The following is a 20,656-nucleotide window of genomic DNA, read 5'->3' on the forward strand; positions in this document are numbered from 1 at the left end:
CTCCTACCAGAAGCACCAATGATAAAAAATCTGACGGTGTCCACTTTACCAAAAAAGCAGTGCATTAAGATTTATAAATATCAAAGCAGAGAGATGCTCCAAATCCAAAGCAATCCTTCTTCCTTCCCTGAAGAAAAAGACCTTAGGGCCACCACTTTCTTCATCCACAAGCTTCTTATTTACATCACTCATTGACTTTATACCTAAGACATGGAGTATAAAGCCAGCACCACAGAGGCCAAGTTTCCTGAGACTCGAAAAATGGCTGCAACAGCTCCAGTTGCAATAGGCACGCGAGGCACTGTGGGATCTCTTGTCAGGAGGGAGATTGAGTACTTTGGTAAGCTTGAGCTAGACCGGCGTGGAAGCTCAGTGAAGCCCCGGGGGAAAATGGTGGACATGAGTTCCAGGAATTGTGATTCTAGCAGGCCTAGTTTCTGGTTCTTGAGGATGACCTGGAAATGGAAGAGGCAAAGAGGGAGCAGGAGGTTCTTATCAAACATATGTTCTGCGGCGGAAGTTGTAGAAAACAATCGGCTAAATGGCATTCCTGGGTTCAATTTTAGGTCCCTCAAGGATGATATGAACAACTTGAGCATTTAGAGTTTTTTTTCTTTTGCTTAGCTCTCTCTTCCATTTTGCTATGGGACTGTACCAATGAACCTTTCTACCTTCTCAGGGGTTTCCATCTTGTAATTATATCTGTATTGTTGAGGTTGCTATAGATTTGTCATTTCAAAGAACGTACAAGCCAATTATGCAGCAAAAAATTGAATTTCTAAAGGAGGTAGATTAATAGGTTTGTGGATTGATCTAGAAGAGCAACAGAAATCTGAGATACTATAGAATTTAAAATAGATAGAAGGTTTTAATTTACAATCCATTGAAGTGTATAATTTAAGACTAGGGAAAACAATTGAGTGCAAACCATAAATATCGTAGTACATCTATATACAAACTACATATTCAGTTCTGTCAATAGGAACACGAAAAATACAAACAATACGACTTTCTTAATCTCTATGCAATGAAAACTGCATTGATCTTGAATCTGTAGCACAACTTCTTCCACTTGCACCCTGCTGAATGCCAATGCTATAGATCTAGCTCTGCTTTGGAACTCCTTCGTTTTAGAGATTGGACATTGGTCAGCTGCACAGGGCTGTGTTTTGATTCATCATCAATGACAACTTCATTTCTTGGCTTGGATAAATGCTCAAGAGCAAGTACAACATCAGACATTACAGGTCGGCAATCAGCTTCCTCATTGAGACACATTGCTGCAATTGCAAGAGCTTGATGCAGACCCTTCACCGGAAAGTTTCCCCTAAGCAACGGATCAGCAATTAATGAAAATTTACTTCTATCCTTCAACAGTGGTTGTGCCTGCATCAGGAAGTTTAAAGTGCATCAATAGTCCAATACAAACAAGGTTGCATTTGACACTAAACTTTAAAATAAAAGAAGGCTTATTTGGTAATTCTTGACCAGTAACATACCCAACTGACTAGGATCTGCTCTTCCTCTGGTTTTGTCTCATCGACAGCTCTTCTTCCGGTGATTAACTCAAGAAAGACAACCCCGAAACTGTAGACATCAGACATTTTTGTGAGCTTTCCTGTGCAAGCATACTCTGGGGCACAATAGCCATAAGTTCCCATCACCCTTGTAGACACATGGGACTTGTCTCCTGTTGGACCTAACTTAGCAAGTCCAAAATCAGACAGCTTCGGAGTGAATTGGGAATCCAACAATATGTTTGATGCTTTGAAATCGCGATAAATCACTGCTGGTTTGGCAACATCATGCAAGTACTCAAGTCCTTTAGCTGCTCCTTCAGCTATTCTCATCCTAGTGTACCAATCAAGAGGCTGCTCATGATTCGGACCTATGTCTAAAACACAAACACAAATGTGATAACTCAATTCATTTCCAATATAATTTCATCAAAGCAGTATCACAAACAACTTGTATGCATACCTAGAAGGTGATCCTCCAGAGATCCACTGGCCATATATTCATACACTAAAACTCTCTGCTCTCCTTCCGCACAGTACCCTACTAGACTGACAAGGTTTGGGTGTTGAAACAGACTCAACATGATAACTTCAGCACAAAACTCTCTACTTCCTTGCATTCCTTTCCTGTTAAGTTTCTTAACCGCCACAGCCTGAAACAGAATGAACCAACAAAATGAACAAATGTGCAATGCCTAGACATTTTTTACTAATATCTGATCTCTGCGCGAGAGAGAAACCTGTTTAGAATTGATGCTATCTATGTACCCTTTGTACACCTTCCCAAATCCTCCTTCTCCAAGCAAACAAGCAGCCTTGAAGCCCTCAGTTGCAGCATGAAGCTCATTGAACGTAAAAAGCCGAGCAGATTGCTTTGCACTTCCCACCTTGAGTATCTGATTGCGCAAATTCCTGCATCTGCTGCTACCTGCACATATAGAGAAGCATGCTTTATGAACTTGAAAATGAAGCTGAAAGTCATTTTAGGTCAAAGAAGATGGCCTAGCTAGGGCTCCCATTCGGTGTACTTTATGTAGACCAACTCCATGCATGTAAATGTAATGCATTGATGCATCAGTTTATGGAGCTGATTTACATTATGTATTAACGCGTTAATGCATTGTAGAATTTTCGCGACGTATATACCTGACTTAAGGGAGAGCGTTGCGAAAAAGGAGTCCAATGTCGTGGCAGTATTAGAATATGGCCTTCGGCCTGTCTTTCTGACTATAAATTTCGGAGGATCATCGTCCACCGGCTTGCAACAAGAGAAGCAGCGCATATCCGAATCTCCCTTGTTTCCTCTTCACCCCTACCTTCTGCAAACTCTCTACGAATGCTTCATGCATGTTTACAAATATGACGTGAAATGGCAATAAGTTGGAACAGATTTTGTTAAAGTTGTTAGTAGGTGTATGTGTTAATCAAACAAGTCTTACGTAACAGTGTTAGTTCTCTACATTTTTGGACGAAATTCTAGTCATTGGAGCTGTAAGCTACAACAGATTCGCTCCAGCCTAACAGTTCTGATCGACTTGATGATCAAATTAACTAGCTACGGATAGTTCCTTACTTGGATCACCTACATTGTTCAATCGACTAGAGGTTGTTCACCTTAAAGGCCTAATACGGTTACGAATACAACAAGCTCGTGCCGTGCTCGGCTCAATCCGGTCCAACATGCCAAGCGTAAAGAAACAGAAAACGCCACGCAATCTGCGACGTGTCGTTCGCACCCACCACGCCTAAAACCCCTGCAAAAACCTATTTTGACTATTGACCAAACTCAAAGCTTTTTCGCGCTCGGCAACAATGGCGGGTTTCCGGTCCCTGAAATCCCTAATTCGAAACCCTAAAAAATCCAGAAGCTTCTTCACCGCCACCGTCTCCCCATTCTACTCCCCTACCTCTCGCTCCTCCCCATCTCAGATTTCCAGAACCTTCCTCCTCTCTCCTCTCTCCAACTGGATCATCCTCCCCTCCCATGGGCCCCACTGCCCGCTCTTCCTCTCTTCCCCGCCGTGGAAGCTCTCGCAGTCCGCCACGCCGCTCCACCTCCGCGGAAACGCCGCCGTTCTGGAAAAGATCGAAGCTTTGAACTTTAACAATCTGCTCAGGAAGAAGAAGAGAACGACCTCCCCTCCGTCCGAATTGACCTCCGGGTCGGACCCGGCCGTGTCGGATCGTCACCGGTTGAAAGTCGCCGGTGGCGATTTCGTCAATTTGCCTAATTTGATCTCCATGACTCGGCTGATCTCTGGTCCTTTTCTTGGATGGTACACTTTGGTTTGCCTCACTTGGTTTCTTAGATTCAAAATTTACTTGAATTTTGGTCAAGTTTTGATTTTGTATTTTTTTTTTTTTTTGGGATTATTTTGATTTTTGAGAATTGAATTTGTAAGTGATATACAGGATGATTATAAATGAGTGGTATTCTGCTGCAATGGTGGGGTTGGCTGTGTCTGGGGCAAGTGACTGGGTAGGAAATGTGAAACCTTTCTCCTAGTACTGATTTATTCTACAATTAATTATAGTGTAAATGATGAATTTGATTACTTGTGTTCGATTTTCGATACATTGTGTAGTTGGATGGATATGTGGCTAGGAGGATGAAGATTAATTCTGTTGTGGGCTCCTACCTCGATCCCCTTGCAGATAAGGTAAACCCTCTTTTTCTGACAAAGGCTTTGCCTGCACCTATTTGCACTTGTTTGTAGGTGGTTGAGTTTTGTATTAGGTACCTAGTATAGATGTATGGATAGTATGCTGATTGATTGTGATGTAGGTTCTTATTGGGTGTGTTGCATTGGCGATGGTGCATAAGGATCTTCTTCACCGTAAGTACTATGTGTCACTCTGTTCTTTTCTGATACTTGGAAGGGATGCATGAATGTGTGTGTGTTTATTGTGTTAGGATGATTAGGCTGCTGTTATTTGTTCCATCATTCAATACCTCTGAGATGCATACTTAGCCCGCCCCCTTCCCCCCAACACAAACACAAATGTCAAACCTGCATATTCTATCATAGACTACTCTGGATTTTGAACTAGCCACTCTTTAGGCTAGAGGGGCAGGATGAAAGGAATGTCCAAAGAAGGGTGCTCTGCACTCTAGAGTCTGGTTCTGGGCTATATTCCTCTGGGATTCTGGGTGTACTTACCATGTCAGCTATATTTCTTATGCTGCAAGGATTCTTGTTTCATAGTTGCATTTTGGTTATTTGGGCCTACGGGTCTGATCACCTACTTTTTCCCATGTTTGTTTGCTTGTCTTTAGTTGCCTAGCTCAAGTTTTAAGATGTCTATTTTTGCTTTGATTATTTGGTAATTATTCATGGTGCAGTTTGTTACTGAATATTTACTTTGTTTAATTTGCGTTTTGCAGCTGGTCTTGTTGGGATCATTGTGTTGCGAGATGTTGGCCTCGTTGGTGGTGCAGTGTATCAACGAGCTAGTAGCTTGGGGTGGAAGGTGAGAACTTTTTGTTCCTCGTATCAATATTTGGCCAGAAATTCTTAGTTTCTCTTTTGACAATGTTGAATTTTGTTAGTGGAAAAGTTGGTCCGACTTCTTCAACCTTGATGGAACCCGTCCCCAGAAGGTTGAACCTCTCTTTATTAGCAAGGTAAGATTGTTTTCTTTCACGAGTCCTTATGGCTAGACATTGAGATGAAATGACTGTAGGTTTCATGATTGCTGGTTGGTTGAATAAAGCTGTCCTCTATTTCCTAATGTATATTGTGGATGATGACAGGTTAACACAGTTTTCCAGTTGATTTTAGTTGCGGCAGCTCTCCTCCAACCAGAGTTTGGAACACAAGAAACTCACTCATATGTTACATACCTGAGGTGACTTGGCAGAACTTAGCTGTCTAATTTATAAAATTATCTTCTTTGTTATGTATGTATACACAGAGAACCGATTGCTTGTCTCAAATTTATGCAGTTGGTTAGTGGCGTCAACAACATTGGCTTCCACTGCAGCATATGGAGCACAACACTTGAGGAAATCGGCATCCATTGCTCGGAAACCATCACTGTGAATCTTTCAGACTGCAACAACTTCTGCTGAGTTCAAATGCCAACATAGTGACGGTCATTTTCCATCAAGAATTTTGGAAGAACAAGCTACCTGATTTATACCCTTGGGGATTCATATCAATCTCTTTCGAGTCTTGCAAGCAACAGATGAGATTCGCATAGATTCATCACGGAAGTTGTCAACAGTATATCGGGACAAATTTGCTTTAGAAGTTTAGATGGGATGGAAAGAGAAAATAGTTACAGGTCTACTAATGGTGGATATAACCATGATGTCCATAGTTGTATAGTTGAGAACTCTTGCATGTTTAATACAGCATTCCATGGCATACAATAATCCTGTGGCGGTCTGAAGTAAACTTGAGAGAAAAATGTTGGTGTATCACACATTGAAACAAATTAAAGCAACTATGATACGAAGTCCATGGAAATTATAATGGATACTTTGGCTATGAGTAGTGACTAAAACAATGGCATAGACTTGGGTTCAGGGTCTAGGGTTTAGGGGAAATCACCAAGGAAACAATGGAATTGAGGGTAGAATCGAGGGAGATTGGAAGGCAATTGAAACCTGTTGTATTTATAGCATGTTAAAATCTCGTTATCAGTAAATCATATGTTTAGAATCTGCTCTTAGTAACGGTTTACTTAGAGGATTTTAGCTTCATGTCCCTCTTGGTAACGATTTTTTCAGTTAAATTTATTCGATGGCCGAATAAAAAGTCATTATTTGCCCCTGAACAATGAATCTGAAAATAGGAAATCATGAGAAAATTGAAGAAAGTATGATATCATGAACAGTATTTTTATTATTTTTTGAAAGATACGGGCAAAAACGACTGCGTTTTGTTATGATCAAGAGGACAAAACTCCCGCTGCATCTTTTCAAAACACCATTACAGTAGTTAACAAGTTTTTTTTGCAGTTGCTTAAACCCTGACTTAAGATTTTTTAAGGGTTTTGAGTTTGAACACTATAAATAATGACTTCCTCTCTCTTCTTCCTCTTCCCTGGGGTTTGTGCCGGAAGCAAAAGCTTTGCTCTCACACAATGTCGTCTGCAGAAACTTCTCAAGGTGATTAAGTCTCTCTCTCTCTCTCTCTCTCTCTCTCTCTCTCTCTCTCTCTCTCTCTCTCTCATATATTCCATGGCTTCTTCTCTAAAGAAGAAAAAGGTGGAAACTTTAGGCATGTAGAAACAGAATGTTGGGTTTTTCATGTGGGGTTTTCACGCTTATTTCTAAAACAAAGATAAAAGATGGAAACTTTAGCTATGTTGAAACAGTGTTGTGGGAAAGCCTTGAACTTTTATGTCAAAATGTTAGTGTTTGGGGCTGGATTACTCTTTGAATTTTTCTAGCAAAAAAGATGGAAACTTTAGCCATGTAGCAACAGAATTTTGTGTTTTTCATGCTCATTTCTCTAATTTATTTAGAAAACAAAGAAAAGGTTGAAACTTTAGCTCTGCACAAACACAATGTTGTGTGAAAATCCTTCAACTTTAAGTCACATTGCTGGTGTTTGTGGCTAGATGAAAAATATTGCTCTTCTTTTACTAGAGAAATTCAGAAGAGTAATTTTGCTGTCATCTGGTTTTTTCTGAATAATCCAATCTTCAGAGACAAACCCCCGTGTTGTTTGTAGCAATCAGAATTTTGAATTCAAGAACAGAGAGGTAGATGACTGTTATGAAAATGTTGAAATACTGCCCTCATCTGTAACCCAAATGATTTCATCACTTTAATTAATAAAAATTACTCAGGTGTGTGTTTAACAAAATTTCAAGATACTTGTTTGCTCTGTTATCAGGTATGATGCTAGACAACAATGAAGAAGAAGACCCCAAGGGGACAACAGCAATAGCTTTCTTTAACAAGGATGGCGTCATTGCTGCCGTAGAGTCGAGAGAGTCCAATGAATGGGTTTCTGAAACTAAGAGGAAGATAGATTGGAGTCCTAATAGTAAGTTATAATTACTCCTATTTGCTTTTAGATACACAATTCATATAATTAAATCTAATCTTTCTAAATATTTTTCTTTACTTTTAGTTTCGGACAAAGCCAATAAAGCAAATTATATAACCAAAAAGATACTATCCATATCGGTGGGGAGTAGATTTCAGTGTAACAAGATGAATGTGCATCTGAATAAAGAGGTAAAAGCACCTTATAACCAAACTTTAAATAACCTATTCTTTGTTCTCACATTAGTAATCTCAAGTATGAGAAGTGTCCCGCTTGTTTGACCAACTACTTGGTTTACATAACACAGTTGGAACACTATAAGAAGAGCGGCCAAGAAATCGCAGTGTCATATGTATCGGACATCATCTACAAGTATTTACTTACTTGTCGTTTTAGAAGCAAAAGTTTTGGAACCCTAATAGCTGGTCATGATGAAACAAAAGTAATGAAACTCCTGTAACTTTTTTAGATTAGTTTTTTTTTTTTTGGCTCTTGGCTCTATATATACACTCTTCTACCTTCTAACTTTTGTTAGTTACAGGGTTTTCAAGTTCATCGCCTTTTTATAAAAGACAATGTAGTGGTTAGAGAAATGGATAAGGAGATTGGTTCACTAGGATCTGGTTCTGCTTATGCCAATGATATCTTAGTCCACGGGTATGTGCTTCATTAATTTCCACTTCCAAGACGCAAGCTTGAGTTTTGTTGAGATTATCACAAGTAATAATTACATGGTGATTAATTTTTCTTTAACTACTTTATATTAGTTATGACTTCAACTTGTCCATGCCTGATGGGATAAAATTTGCCATTAAAACGGTGTTGAACGGTTCCTTTTTTGACAAAAGTAGCGGAGGAACGATACATGGTAATGTAACTTATCTCTTTCTCCTTTTCATTTAGGGAATAGATATTTCGTTCTGTTTCACCTATATCTTCTATATTTGGTGTTCTCATTTAATTAGCTTTTCACGTGAGCAATGAGAGATGTTTTGTTATGGAGCCTTGCCAAGCTTTAAATGCATATCGGGACAATTTCGAGCACTATGATCCAGGACGGATGCTCTTCTTGATATACAATGTTATGGATACATCACTTCTTAGTTCCGATCATTTCATAAATCTATTCAGGTATATATAAGTCACAATTTTAGCTCTTCTTTTAATTATATATATGTAACTGGAATATATGTGTGTCTAAATATTGGTTATTTTTAACATTTATAGGTCGGAGGGAGACATTCTAGCTGCCCACCGTGTTGATGAGCGTATATCACATAACTTTCAATTCTTCCTTCATCGCCTCGTATTCACCAGTCGAGAGGAGGCTAGGAAAGTACTTAGTTGCTCGAAGGTGAAGATGTATCACGTTAAGGATTCTGACCCCCCCTATTTTCACACACTTTCCATACCAAGTGATCCTTGATGGGGTTGAAAACATTGGGAAAGTGACAATGAGAATCGGTGAGGCTTCAAAGGAGACGGTGGACTATATGCTCAATAACTGTCCAATCAAGAATGCAGCAGCACGACATTTCCAGAATAGATGTTAGGCAGTAATATTTATTATCTGCAATGATAGAACAAAGACTCTGAGTTTTTGGATCCTCTGCAAGTGCTTTTTTTTTCGCTCTCGGTAAACCAAGGGCAACCACCCATGATCATCTCAAAGTCCAAGTAAACAAAATGAGCTGAAATGGCACTCTATCTCCATGACCATGATAAATGGGGGTGCGGGGTGCTGTCGACTTGTCGTAGAAGATAGACAGATTCTATAGAACTATGTAGCTTGCTCTTCCTGTAAGAAAACTTGATGAACACGACATTGTCTAGAACCTAAGTTCATATTCATATATGATTTAGTTTTGAATTCAAATGTCAAGTGTAAGTTAAGGACTTAATAAAATCATTCTGGTCCAACTTATCACATCTGTTAGAATTTTGAAATTCATAGATACAGTTATGAGAGTTCATCTAGTTTTGAAAAAGTAGTTGGGATGCATTGTCAGTTTCTTGATGGAAGAAACTGACAATGAGATGCTATATATATTAGATATTTTGGCCCCTTTTGATCCACGTATTATTTTCATCAATTAGTCTCATCACTAAGAGAATACTGGAGGTGAAATCAGGAGAAGACTAAGATGACAAAAACTCAAGTGCGTCATGTAAATTTGTTATGTTTATATTCTGGTATATATATATCCTGTAGATACAGGACTGATATGGTATCTTCAATCCCAAGTCTAAATACACAATGTGATGATACAAGGTGATTTTATTTACGTTGTTTTACATATCGTACAGTTTATACATTATGCATATATTAAGAAATAGATATGATGTTTCAATCCTAAATGCTAATAACGATCACTGCTGCACTCCTACATATATTTGCATAGAAAATATTGTTTACATGTGCTCATGCTTAGATAGATTTATAGCACTAGATTAGTGCAATTTTAATTGCACTATTTCCTAAGATCAAGGTCCTCGGTTTGAGTCACCATAAGTCAGGAGTGAAATCCTTTGATCATCTTTATAAAAAAAAAAATTAAAAAAAAAACACTTCCACCATCAATAATTCCTACAAAATCCTTCACCTTTATCCAGTAGCTTGATATTCATCCCTTGCTTCCCAGAGCTCATCCACCAGAGCTGTTTTTCCTCGTTGTGTTGTTGCAGCAGAATGAGCAGTTTGATGATCAATCTCTTTGTTAATTTCAAGCTTTTTCTTGATAGTGTCTTTTGACTCTTCAAGCTTGGCAATCAAAGAAGCCTACTCAATGCACTTCCTAATGCTTCTCCAGTGAGAGAACTCAGAGAAGCATATTTATATACATTTTGTATTTGCTTCCATAAGATATGTATGAGAACTTATAGAAATGCTCAATTTATAAAAACATCTAAAACGATATAAATAACTACTCTAGAGAGAGCAAATTTCTTAATTATTCCCTGTCTCCATGTGAATAGCCATAAATTGACATAATTCTTGGCGTTCGCTTGAGTGTCATGACCAACATGGTAAAGTCCGGCCGAATGATCACTCAAAATCAAGCTATGAAAACACAAAATAAAGATTTTTTTTTTTGAGTAAATTAGTCAATCATTCAAATACAAACAGTAAATCAAGATACCATTACCACAATTAAGGAACATACAACAATTTTCCAAATTTAAAACAAGACATGTTCCAACAAACACCAACATAAACAACACTATCCGTCTGTCAAGGATATAAACATTGGTCTCGAGTTAACACAACAAAGTGCAGGAGTCAAAGTGGCGTAAAAAAATCTGACTCAATTTCCATCCTTTTTTCTGATTAAGAAACAGAAATTGGTGCTCGAGATCAGGATGTGAAACAACTATCGCATCAATGGAGATCATGCAAGTTAACTGCGGATTGAACCAGCATAAGTTGTGTGTATCTCTGAAAGGTCATCCACGTTACACGCAACCAATGTCAGAGTCACCGTAAGCATCCTCACACCTGGCAGTACGATAATCAGTACCATAGGAGCAGTTATCAGACCAGTGTGTAGCCTGTTCACCACAAATATCACAAAACATGATAGTTTCAAAATGATTTTTGCGGTGGTGCTCGTCATCACTACTCTTACAGGGGCCTTCACAAACAAAACAATATATCCCAGATCCCTTTGACAAGTCGGGGCATTCTAAAATTATGTGATCGACCATCTTGCAACAGATCAGACAATACGAAAGGCCTTTATGATAATCCTCTTTGCTATCGCTTTGCAGACCCATTGCTATACCACAAAAAGATAAATAGTGATTAAAAAACGCAATCAGTACAATGACCACATAAGTTACCATTGAATATAATGTCATAAGAAACTAGAGCAAAAATGAAACTTTGATTGGTTGATGTAAGAAGCAAAAAAAGAAGGGATCTGCAGATGCAATCTATGAACTCGACCGACCATCAGCAAACATACATACCGCTAAATAAATATATTATTTTCTACGTCAGCTAGCTATGAATCAATTATTCACAAACCAAACTAACTGAGCTATGCCTATTGATAACACAGAATTGATGCAAAGTAGGACGTAATCTCGAATGTTTGTTTCTAGGCAGCTATATGAACGAACCAGGTAACGTATTAGGCAAGCCATATGCATATAAGAGCACATACACTTGGCGAATCAAGTCGTGATTGGTTCTGTTCTTTTCAATATTTCAACAGCTGCAAATGGTTCTTTCTTTCTTTCTACACAACCAATTATAGCTTAATTATTACACCAAAACACCCACTTGTGTTAAAACTGCTCGACGTCTTCAGATAGATTTGGATACCAATTTTGAATTTTTCTTTTTCAAACCAAACGCCGCACAGAACAAAACAACAACGATGATGATTCTATTCGCAGCCAAAATTAAAGCCCTAAAGCAAGCATGCAATCAAAAGCATATGTATATACTTACGAGTATCACCAGCGAGCTCTTCCGGTTGAGGATCGCCGAGCTTCGGACGCTTCGCCTCCGGCTGCTCCTTGGTCGGGACCTGATCAGATTCTGGTCGCTTCGCCGGCGCCTGTCTCTCTGGTCTGTGGATCATGGCGGACTTGAGAGAGAGAGAGATGCGGTTCAGGATCGGAGGAGGGAGGATCTTATGGGCCAGATGATTGGGCCCTGTTGACATAATATAAATTGGCCCAACATTAATAGCAAACCTATCAGAAGCCGAAACGTGTATGAGAGGGATCGAAGCCCTGCTGTTCTGAAATTCAGTCAAAAACCTGTCAACACTCTCGTCCCGTCCCCTTCGGTAACAACAAAAAGCAACTTCTTCTACTTTTTTTTTTTAATAAACTGTAGAAATTTGTTTTTTTGTTATGGGTTATCTTTGGTGTTGTAGAGAAAACTTCACTCATGGTTAACTATATTTTGGTTAAATCTCAATTTTCATTTACCGGTTACAAATCAATTAATTTGGTCAATGTATATTTAGTTCACAATCCTCGTCAATATTTTGATCACCCCAGTTAAATTTTGTCAAATTAGCTTTAAAACACCCACAAGCTACCTCTTTTGCGTATATACGGAGTACTTTTACTAAACATGTTGTCTTGTGCAGTGGTTAATTTTACCCAAACTTTTCATATACTTCTTGTCAATATTTTTGATGGAATATGTGTCCATTATGTTTCTCTCCTTTATGGGCCAAATGATTTCACATATATGTGAATCATAATACGAATGTAAAATTCAAAACTTTGAATCGTTTCACGGATTTGATTTTGTTTCCATTAAGAACCTACTGAACCAAGATATCAGAAAACCCAAACTTTCATTTTGGGATCGATGGTTTACCGTGCCGATCTCAATTTCCTGCTTCATCCCCAGTGTGGTGCCTCTCTGGTGATTAAAACCTTGAAAGACCACAATTTACTTCTTGCACAATCTCCTCTACATCTTGCTTGCTTATGAGGAACGTACATCATCCAAAACTAACTAGAAGAAATAGTTTATTTTCTTTATATGCTGGTGATCTTAATTCTTAAGGCTTCACAGATATTCTCGATCGGCTTCAACTTTTCCAAGCTCTGCCCCTCCTCAATAGCGAATAGAGATAGTTTGTTTTTGTAAAAATATTCTTTTCAATAACTGTTACTCAAATACAGCCACAGTGCCATGGATTAAAATCTTTATCCATGACGACTATGAGTATCTCTTTTGTCCATCCACCTTTCCCGTCAAGAACTACTGTTGTTGACACATTGGGATTCTTCAACAGCTCCGATGTTTTTGGCTCCTCTACGTTTTCGATCTTGTTTTTCCCTTTTGGTAAACCAAGGCCAACAATCCAGCAAAAAAAAAGAAGAAAAAAGAAAGAAATTAAGAAAGATAGAGCTAGGACAACAGAGGACCAATCCAGTTAGGGTCTTTGAGAAATATTACTAAGATCCAAACCATGAAAATATATGTGTTTAAGATCAGAAGCGATAGAGGGAACTAGATCAGATCATGACTAAGTTTGTAACCACAGCTAAGTCGATGCTTTTTTATGAAAATATGTGTTTCGATGTTTAGGCTAATTTTGTGAATGTCTTAAATGCAAATTTTTTATATTAAATTGAAATTTGACACTGTATTATTCAAATTTCAGAGATGAAGGCCATATTGGTAACTAAGTCGGCCGGTCCAGATGAATTTCAAATACAAGAAGTACCATCCCAGACCTTAAAGGTGATGAAGTCTTAATAAAGGTCAAAGCTACTGCGGTCAATGGATCTGACTTAATTGAGAGAAAAAGGTTTTCGGGTGAAAGTTTGTGCATGGGAATTGAATGCTCAGGAACAATAGAGAAAATTGGGGAAAATGTGCAAAAATGGAATATTAATGATGAGGTATTTTATTATTATTATTTTTTTTTTTAGTTTGTGGTAACTTTTTTTTTTTTAATAAAGTTTGTGGTAACTTTAAGACTTACATATTTTTTTTTTTTTTTTTTTTTGAGAGATAAGACTTACATATTTGAAAAATTTTGTGAACCAAATCAATTCGTTTTATTTAGGTATGTGCGGTTCTTAGTGGTGGGGGATATGCTGAGAAAGTGGCTGTACCAGAATTGCAAGTTTTTCCTCTACCAAGTACCGCTACCTTGGAATCCGCTGCTTGTCTACCATATGCTGCATGCACGGTCTGGTCAGAACTTTTTACAACTAGTGAACTGTCTCCTTTCACCTTTTGGTTACCTAAAGATGGAGACATATTTAGGCCGAGGCTATCTGCTAGTGAAACACTTTTGGTAACTTCCAAACCACTCTAATATTATAGTGATTGTTTTTTTTTTTTTTTTTTTGATTCAAGGAAAGTTCTCTATTAAACTCAAACAAGTAATACAGGGAAAGCTAATACAATCTGAGAAACTGAGATCAGCCCCTAACATCATTTGTTGCCTCAACTAACTCACTAAGCCAAGGAGGACCACGCTCCCTGCAAAACATGGACTGGACACTCTTCAAAGCTGATCTAGCCAATTCATGAGCTACTTGATTGGCTTTTTTACGAACATGCTTCCAATTCACTAACTCAAACTCCTGCAGCAGCAGACGAACTCCCTCCAAAACAGCCCCAATCTCAGTCAAGTCTTTTCCAGTTTGTGAAAGTGAATTAATGATACATAATGCATCTCCTTCAACTTCCAATTAAATTCCCGATTCCCAACAATCTGGAGTACCTCAGCCCTTCCAAACCACTCTAATATTATAGTGATTGTTGAATTTCAACTATATAAATTAGAAATACTTCTCACTATTTATCATGTTTATTGTTAGAAGTATATGTTTAAGTTGGTATTATTACACTTTGAGGTATAGGAAGTCATATTTTGATGAGTATTCTTTGTCAAATTATCGATCATTAAATTTAAGTCCATAATTTTGTTTTTTCTTCACAATTGGATTTACATTTAATAACAAATGATGAGAATATATATATATATATATATATATATATATATATATATATATATATATATATATATTCCTAATGAGTATCAAAATGCAGGTTCATGATGACTCTAATGGAATTGCTAGTTTTGCAATTCAATTAGCTAAATGTGAAGGAGTAACCACGTTTGTGACATCAAGTGAAGACCGCAGAAAACATTATGGCGATCTTGGAGTTTATAAGTACTAGTGGGTTGATTACAATGACTTTGTAGCACAAGAGGGCAAAGCTTTAGGTCAAGGTTTGTTGTCTTACATCAACATTCAATGCTCCCATAATGTAGACTAATTACATATTGTTGTAAATGAAAAAATATTGATGAATGGATAATAACAGGTGTTGATGTGATTTTGAATGTTCTTGGGCCTGGCCATTTTCAACGAAATTTATCTTGCTAGAATGAAGGTGGGAGGCTTATTTCCATTGGTGACTTTTGCACAAATAACGTGGATTCTTTTGGAAGACTTCCAAAACTGGCGGACGATAGCCTATCGCGCAAACTCATTGGAGGTACTATACTCGAATTTATACTTGCAAAAGGGGAAGAAAAAAAATTAAACTAGAATTTATGGTATAGTTGGGTGGATTTGGTTCATATCATTCAAGGTTCCCTCGTTAATGTTTTGTTGTCTATCTCCTTTTTCTTATATATCAAGAAACACAATTTGTAGTTTTACTAGTGCTTATTCTGGTCTTTGGGAATTTTGCCAGAATGTCAGTAACCTTTTGATTGTCATAGTTTATCATAAAAGTTGCATTGATGTTGCTCTTATGGTTTGTTATGAGCATGTGTTCTCACCGATATTTGTCTTACTATTAATATTATAGTGCTGCCATGCCTTTTCTCTTCTCCGTTATGACTTATGAGGACCAGGTTTTGCCCCTTTTCTAAATGGAATGAAATCCACTCTCTTCTTTGTTAATCATTTTTTTTTTAAGTTTGGAGTATGTAGATTGTAAAATACAGTGTGTACATGTCTTATTCACTCCACTTTTTAACATGTATCTAATATAACAGTTGTGAATGCAGCGGCTGCCTTCCGACACAGGAGTAGAGTATCGAAGGAGTTGATCGTTAAGGAGGTGCAAGACAATGTGTGGCCTCATATTGAAAAAGGCATGTTGAAACCTTCATTCCACTCCAAAATTTTCACATTCTCTGAAGTAAAGGAGGCTCATCAGCTTATGGAAAGTGGCCAGCATTTTGGAAAAATACTGCTAGTTCCTGATGATGCTTAAAGGTTGCCAGAAAGCAAGACGAGATCAATAGGACATCAAGTTATGTATTCGTATGTGCCCTAAAAGTCATGGACTTAGACTATGATCCTCCAGAAGCCTGGTAGGATGAGACATGCATTTTATATGATTCACGCAGCTGTATTTTTAACATCTGATACAGATGCCCTCCTCCACGTGTTGGCAATCTGTGTCTGTACTATCTTAGTTAGTACCTCGATTGTTTTGAGATTTAAAATCTTATGGAATTACCCTGCCAATTTCCAACTATTAATTCACTGATATACTGTGGTAGCGTGGTTTTCTTCAATTCCATTTAACTTGTAGTTTGTTTTTCTGTTTTTTGTGTGTGTGTGTTTAATGTACAACGACTCCTGAGACCCCATCTTTTGGTTTTTGTTCTCCTTGAATCCTATATGAATCTATTCATCATGTAGAACTAGAGTTATTTTTCAGATGCAGAACGTAAGTTTCCTTTATGAGATGTGGGGAGCACATTCGGGTAGGCCGGTGATGTAGAGCACAGTTGAAGCCTGGGAACTAATTGATTTACAGGGTGATTATAAATGACTGGTATTCTCTTGCAATGGTGGGGTTGGCTGTTTTCGGATCGTGGCAAGTGATTTTGGTAGTGATTATAAAACCTTTTGTCAAGTTTGAATGCCAACGTAACCATGGTTCTTTGGCATTTCTTAAAAGCTACAAAATGATATTCCCATGGATCTTGTTGTTCAATCTGGACAGTAGCAGTGAGAGTTTACAAACTTCGAATAAAAGATGTTTACAGATGCGCTCATGCTGGATTTCTAATTTGTTGTCTAAACTTTTATAGTTGAGAATTCATGTTCAATAAACAGCTTTCGATGCCACACAGGAGATAGCTATTAGCTAAGGGATTTGCACAGGGCATTCCTTCAGTAATAACTTGTCTTATGAATTGTCTTAAAGGAATGTAATCTTATTTGAACTGACAGACGAAACTTATATCTCTTTTGAACAAAGACCTAAAATGAAAACGTTACTACTCACCGAAACATATCAAAACAAATACGAATCAAACACCATCGAAAGGTAAATACCTTGCCCATGAAGAATGATCAAAACATCTATCAAGGGTCTAGAAATAGGAAATCTTGAGAAAATTGGTCTAAGTTAACACAACAAAGTGCAAGAGTCAACGTGAGCGTCACAATTTCCATCCTTTTTTTCTGAGTAAGAATCAGAAATTGGTGCCCTGAGATCAAGATCTGAAACAACTATCATCAATGGAGATCATGCAACTGCGGATTGAACCGGCATAAGTTGTGTGTATCTCTGAAAGGTCACCCACGTTACAAAGCAACCAATGTCAGAGTCACCGAAAGCGTCCGCAGACCTGGCAGTACGATAATCAGTACCATAGGAGCAGTTATCAGACCAGTGTGTAGCCTGTTCACCACAAATATCACAAAACATGATAGTTTCAAAATGATTTTTGCGGTGGTGCTCGTCATCACAGAGTTTACAGGGGCCTTCACAAACAACACAATATATCCCAGATCCCTTTGACCAGTCGGGGCATTCTAAAATTATGTGATCGACCATCTTACAACAGATCAGACAATACGAAAGGCCTTTATGATAATCAGTACCAGTCGGATGGTCTCCCTCTTTGCTATCGCTCTGCAGACCCATTGCTATACCACAAAAAGATAAGATAAATAAACAGTGACTATAAAACGCAAGAAATCAAACAGTACAATGACCACATAACATTGAATGTAATGTCCTAAGAAACTAGAGCAAAAATGAAACTTTGATCAGTTGATGTAAGATGCAAATAGAAGAGTTTGCTAGCTAGCTTCAGATGCAATCTATGAACTCGATCATCAGCAAACATACAGCTACATATTATTTTCTATGTCGGGTATGAATCATTCACAAACCAAACTGACTGGGCTATGGCTAGCTATTGATAACACAGAAGGTATATCAATTAATAAAGTAGCCATGCACTAGTAATAGAATTTTTCTAACTACATGAACTTACATTCTCTATATGAACCAGGTAACGTATTAGGCAAGCTATAGCTATATGCATATAAGAGCACATACACTAAAGCAATCTCACAAATCAAGCCATGAACTTACTATTGACTCTGTTCTTTTCAATATTTCAACAGCTACAAATTTATCAACCATCTTTCTACAGAGCCAAATTCGATTATAGCTTAATTATTACACCAAAACACCCAATTCTGTTAAAACTGCTCGATAGAACGAGCCCTAATTTTGGATACCAGTATTGAATTTCTCAAATCAAACGCAGCAGAAAACAAAAAAACGATGATTCTCTTAGCAGCCAAAATTAAAGCCCTAAAGCAAACACGAATCGAAAGCCTAAAGGCAAGCATGCAATCAAAAGCATATGTCTACACTTACGAGTATCACCAGCGAGCTTTTCCGGTTGAGGATCGCCGAGCTTCGTACGCTTTGCCTCCGGCTGCTCCGTGGTCGGGACCTGATCAGATTCTGGTCGCTTCGCCGGCGGTCTCTCTGGTAGTCTGGTATGTGGATCACGGCGTCTTCCTTCATCTTCAAAGAAAAGGATAAACAAGCCGTTTTACTTCTTACGTGTCTAGGACTCTAGGACAATATTATACCGATTTGGAATCGATATGGGCCAGTTTTAGAGATTGGGCCTTGATCTCAAATTGATATGATAGCCCAAAAGAACAAGGATGTTATGAGAAAGAAAATAGAACACGGTTAGTGATAATTTTGAACTTTTATTTTATTTAGAATTTTTCACTTGATAAATCTTTTTACCAGTTTTGCTTAATCCATTTGTGAGAAGGCTTGTTTGGTCTTTTTTCATCCCAAGACATGATGAGTAGCCACCCAAAAATCATAGTTAGTTTGAAACACTATATTATATTCTAACAGGATAAAATTAACTTCTTGTTTGCTTTTGCTGCTGATGTGATTCTGTTATATGGAATTTACCCAATGTTTGGTGGTTTGTGAGTTGACATTTAGTCATATTTGGACCTGTTAGTTTTGGATTTACGTATTGAAGCAACTTACCCAATAGTTTTTGTGGACAGAATTTTATAACTAGAGGAACTGGGACCTTAAATCTTAATATGGTAAACATTAATGAAATTGAAAGTCAAAAATTTTGATATTTTGATTTTATTTATTAAGACTCATAAACCCAGTAAACTTCCCTCAATTGGACATCATTTTTTGACAAAATCAATAAACTCAGTGCTGTATCTATAAGATTGATAAAAGTTTAGAATGGTTTTTCACTAGTAATTGTAGGCAACAAGTCAATCACAATTGCTATACATGAGATATGTGACCTACAAAACTCCGAATTCTTATATTCTGTCAACTATTGTATGCTTAAAAAGCACAATTCGAAACTTTATTCTAATTCATAAAGATTGAATTTTTATGAGTAATGAAATAGAGGAAAGGAACAAGAGTGAATCTTTGACAATAAATATTCCAAAATTGAAACTTGGTTTGGTACTTACGTGAATTCCAGTTGCTTCCGAGAGTGGCAAAGCGATCTAGTTTAGTGGTCGTTGCAGATTTATGAACTAATGATATAACTCAGTTTATATGGACTACCTCCAAATACTAGAGCTTCGAATGTAGAAATAGAATGAAGAGCTTTCGAAATGATGACGTCGTGGGTAAAAGAGAAAAAAAAAAAGGTGTGTCACGTCTGTTCAGTGTCAGTAATCTAATCCGGTTTTTCATCACATCGATTTAACAATCAATCTGAAAGCACTTATGCACCTAACATGAAATTTACTTGAGATTCAAATAAAGTTGAAATAAATTTCACAAAACTTACCAAATTTAAGGAATTGTTTCGACTTCTTAACTAAGGACCTCCAGATTAGGTGTGTAACGTTTAAGTAGTGTCAGTAACCTCATCCGGTTTTTCGTCATATCGATTTAATAATGTATAGAAAAAGACTTAATGTGCCCAGTGAATTCACCCGAGATTCCGATAAAGTGGAAATAAGGGGTGAACGCACTAAACTTATAAATTTAAAATATTGCTTCGATTTATTAAATATTAACTAAGAACCTCCAAATTAGGTGTGTAACGTCTAAGCAGTGTCAATAACCTCATCCGATTTTTTGTCATATCAATTTAATAATCAATAGGAAAAGGCTTAATGCCCCCAACATATAAATTCACCCGAGATTCCGATAAAGTTAAAATAAGGGATGAACCCACAAAACAACCAAATTTAAGGTATTGCTTCAACTTATTAAAGATTAAATAAAGACCTCCAAATTAGGTGTGTAACGTTTGAGTAGTGTCAGTAACCTCATCTAGTTTTGGGAGATTGGGCCTTGATCTCAAATTGATGTGATTGGCCAAAAGAACAAGGATGTGATGGTAT

At 37.5% G+C, this 20,656-nt stretch overlaps 4 protein-coding genes, 1 long non-coding RNA gene and 1 pseudogene across 5 annotated transcripts; 3 read left to right on the forward strand and 3 right to left on the reverse strand.

Moving 5' to 3' along the window:
- Positions 1–33: 33 nt before the first annotated feature.
- On the forward strand, positions 34–743 carry LOC133729868 (uncharacterized). Its single transcript, XM_062157475.1, has one exon. It carries the CDS (start codon positions 211–213, stop codon positions 601–603), a length of 393 nt encoding a protein of 130 aa, XP_062013459.1. The 5' UTR covers positions 34–210; the 3' UTR covers positions 604–743.
- A 116-nt stretch (positions 744–859) lies between these two features.
- Positions 860–2,799, reverse strand: LOC133731447 (probable serine/threonine-protein kinase PBL23). The gene is made up of 5 exons (XM_062158816.1): positions 2,664–2,799; positions 2,258–2,445; positions 1,981–2,170; positions 1,500–1,894; positions 860–1,386 (listed from the first exon to the last, which is right to left on the reverse strand). The coding sequence occupies exons 1-5, from the start codon at positions 2,797–2,799 to the stop codon at positions 1,096–1,098; spliced, it is 1,200 nt and encodes a 399-aa protein (XP_062014800.1). The 3' UTR covers positions 860–1,095.
- Positions 2,800–3,183: 384 nt separating this feature from the next.
- LOC133729867 (cardiolipin synthase (CMP-forming), mitochondrial) lies at positions 3,184–5,943 on the forward strand. Its single transcript, XM_062157474.1, has 8 exons — positions 3,184–3,793; positions 3,930–3,996; positions 4,103–4,177; positions 4,303–4,354; positions 4,903–4,988; positions 5,068–5,142; positions 5,272–5,366; positions 5,464–5,943. Exons 1-8 carry the CDS (start codon positions 3,330–3,332, stop codon positions 5,558–5,560), a joined length of 1,011 nt encoding a protein of 336 aa, XP_062013458.1. The 5' UTR covers positions 3,184–3,329; the 3' UTR covers positions 5,561–5,943.
- Positions 5,944–10,634: 4,691 nt separating this feature from the next.
- Positions 10,635–12,191, reverse strand: LOC133733541 (uncharacterized). Its single transcript, XM_062161167.1, has 2 exons — positions 11,979–12,191; positions 10,635–11,298 (listed from the first exon to the last, which is right to left on the reverse strand). Exons 1-2 carry the CDS (start codon positions 12,109–12,111, stop codon positions 10,976–10,978), a joined length of 456 nt encoding a protein of 151 aa, XP_062017151.1. The 5' UTR covers positions 12,112–12,191; the 3' UTR covers positions 10,635–10,975.
- Positions 12,192–13,664: 1,473 nt separating this feature from the next.
- On the forward strand, positions 13,665–16,247 carry LOC133731448 (uncharacterized; annotated as a pseudogene).
- A 1,004-nt stretch (positions 16,248–17,251) lies between these two features.
- LOC133733787 (uncharacterized) lies at positions 17,252–18,842 on the reverse strand. The gene is made up of 2 exons (XR_009857901.1): positions 18,666–18,842; positions 17,252–17,920 (listed from the first exon to the last, which is right to left on the reverse strand). It is a non-coding gene; the product is annotated as an uncharacterized LOC133733787 (long non-coding RNA).
- Between the last annotated feature and the right edge of the window lie 1,814 nt (positions 18,843–20,656).

Source organism: Rosa rugosa, chromosome 2 (genome assembly GCF_958449725.1).
Source record: "Rosa rugosa chromosome 2, drRosRugo1.1, whole genome shotgun sequence".
In the NCBI taxonomy this organism is placed as follows: domain Eukaryota; kingdom Viridiplantae; phylum Streptophyta; class Magnoliopsida; order Rosales; family Rosaceae; genus Rosa; species Rosa rugosa.